At 32.3% G+C, this 2,774-nt stretch overlaps 1 protein-coding gene across 1 annotated transcript; it reads left to right on the top strand.

Moving 5' to 3' along the window:
- The first annotated feature begins 277 nt into the window (after window positions 1-277).
- Window positions 278-634, top strand: LOC113368006 (DNA-(apurinic or apyrimidinic site) lyase-like). The gene is made up of 2 exons (XM_026609569.1): window positions 278-299; window positions 354-634. Exons 1-2 carry the CDS (start codon window positions 278-280, stop codon window positions 632-634), a joined length of 303 nt encoding a protein of 100 aa, XP_026465354.1.
- The last annotated feature ends 2,140 nt before the right edge of the window (window positions 635-2,774 follow it).

Below are 2,774 nucleotides of genomic sequence, written 5' to 3'. Positions count from 1 at the left end.
ATTTAAAAAAAATCTTGTAACATTTGGTTTACAAATAAAAATGTGTCCTTCAAATACATATTTGAAGGACACATTTAACACAATAAACTTAATTAAACAATGAAATTTGAAGGACACAATAAACGAAAAAAACTGCCACCAAGACCGCAAAAGGCAGGGAGGCTGTAAAGAACAGCAATGAAGTTCAAGGAACTGATTCCAAAAGTGTCACAGATTCAGCGCCCATACCAGAAATTTTAGATTGCACTAGGCAATCAGGAATCATTGGAAAGTGAAAATGTGTTCATGGAATGTAGATGGTATTCGAGCATGGGCAGGGAAAAAAGGAGTTGATCTTGAAGATTGAAATCCAGACATCATATGCCTACAGGAAACGAGATGCCCCTTAGATAAATTGCCTGACCTTTATTTGCCAGGATATCACTTATATTGCAAGTCTGACGAAAATGCAAAAGGATATGCTGGAGTAGCCATTTACACTAAGAAGTTGGTGAGGAATATTGAGTACTCAATTGGGCTTGAAGAATTTGATGCAGAAGATCGAATAGCTGTTGCTGAATATAACTCATTCTATCTGGTATGCGTATATGTCCCAAATGCAGGCAGAGCTCCCATCAACAATTCAGCCACTTAGACTTTCTGTGGGCCAAAGATGTGTGTCATTTGACACTTGAAGTTTTGCGTTTGCATTTTGCGTTTTTTCTCTGATGGCAGTTTAGAATTTGTTGTAGATTCAATCTGATCAACTACGGATGAATCATTGTCGTCGCTCTCTTCTCTTTCGGCTTGTTGATTATTGTTGCTAGCGGGTGAAATATGCGATTGGATTAGTGCCATATTCACAGCAGATTCTATTTCATCAGAGCTCATCTTTTGCAATCTCCTTCTGCACATGTAGCCGATCATCGGGTTCTAATATCACACATTTTTCTAAATGCTAAATAGATGGATATCATTTTTTTTTGTTCTCCTCTTTCGTATGCTCCGTTTCATTAAGCGGTTTACTGCACGTGCTTGTGAATTTCTTGATTCTTCCAGCCATGTTAGAGATAATTGCAGCACCACGTAAAATAAATATTATACACTGCAGACAATGTCTATCTATATAAAATATAATTCACTTATAATGAAACCTCAAGCAGTAATGGCACACCAGATGTAATCTATGTTAATGGTTTATATAATGTACAAAATATTCATTTAGTTAAAAATGTAAAAGCAAAATAGTAATAGTTCCTTGTTAAGTTTAATCGGTGAGCGCTAAACGGCAAGGGAAAGAAATACGTTGCACAACAGCTTTACCACCACATTATTTCAACAATACATAAAAATTAATATACACATTTAAGTGTTTCAATGTGGTAATTTGAATGTAGAATTATAAAATCATTATATATAATAATATAACAGCACATATTATCTCTTTCTAATGATAATAGGTAAAACAAAGTATTTTGTCATATAATTATATATTCACATTTTTGTACTTAGCACTATATTTTATATACACATATTTAGCGCGAAATAAGATTTTGACCATATTTTGTAATAGCCGAGGTTCCTATTTTTATATTATATGTATTAGAATCTAAAATACTTGATTCATATTTTGTGGTTCGATATTAATTTACTATTTTTTGTAATCTTCTAATATAAGTTTCATTTTCTATTTAACTTTGCTTTTTATGTTGTTTTGTGCCATGTAAACTCAAGCGGAATATTTTATTTTCAATATATAAACGATTTATAAATACCACTATATCAACAAGTGCACCACTTTTTTTCAATTTATCTTTTATATGCTTTTCACAATTTTTTATAAACTATTTACATCTATCAAGTTAAGTTTATCGAGCAAAAACAGTTGTAGGATTTCAATGAAAATGTTTTATTTTCAAGATTTACACAAGTGCCATTTTCTGGACTTAACTTTTATTTTATATTTCCCAAGAAACGAATCTAGGAGGTTTACCACCCATATGCTGGTTATATGTTTTGATTATTTGGGGGCGATCTATTGACTCTTGCCCCAGAAAAGACCACATTATGGTGACAATATCCGCATTATTGTTTGCTACTCAATTGCTCTGAATATCCTTTCTGAACCTTTTTACTTTTTCCTGAGGTCGTTTCATAAACAATCTTGACAGTTCCCAGGTGATATTTAATAATTGTCAAAGAATAATTTTAATTTAATTCTTTGGTATAACCTAGCTAAGCGTACTACGATATCTGAACTTGCTCATAAGTCTAGCTAATTTGAATATCTAAGCTCAGGAACGTTCTCCATATAAAACTAAAACAATACTTAAACCCATAAAGCATTTCATACATTGAATGATTTAACAATGGCTTATTAGACACATGAAACACAGCTTATTCAATTCAATACTCTTGACACTAAAATACTACATAAACCAATAAACCATATAGCACAATTCCTAAATAAATGTGCATTGAATAGTACAAAAGATAAGCAAATCAAAATAAATCATCGTTAAGCAAATGAAGCATCTCACCGAGATAATTTTAATATAACATATTGCAACGAAAAGCACATGTGAAAATAGTATATCTAAACCAATTTGTTACCATTCACTTCAATTTGCAGGCTTATTGCAGCTGCCGTTACCTATTTAAGGTAAATCATCATAATTCTTTATCAACGTCAAAAAATCAAAAGTAATAGTTTCAAAAATTAGCGGGGTTGATTTGAGGGTCCCCCAAAGTTGGCACGTGACCATGTCCACGTTGCAACCCACCTAGTAATCAGA

The sequence above is a fragment of the Ctenocephalides felis genome, unplaced genomic scaffold, assembly GCF_003426905.1.
Source record: "Ctenocephalides felis isolate EL2017-DRISC unplaced genomic scaffold, ASM342690v1 CF-g0.4_SCAFFOLD_00758, whole genome shotgun sequence".
In the NCBI taxonomy this organism is placed as follows: Eukaryota; Metazoa; Arthropoda; class Insecta; order Siphonaptera; family Pulicidae; genus Ctenocephalides; species Ctenocephalides felis.
This window is presented reverse-complemented; position numbering and strand designations above follow the sequence as displayed.

Excerpts from the sequence above, each read along its gene's own strand:
- LOC113368006 (XM_026609569.1), top strand. The coding sequence starts at position 278 with ATGTGTTCATGGAATGTAGATG. Across the intron at positions 300-353 it reads GTGTTCATGGAATGTAGATG|ACATCATATGCCTACAGGAA; the intron begins GTATTCGAGCAT and ends ATTGAAATCCAG.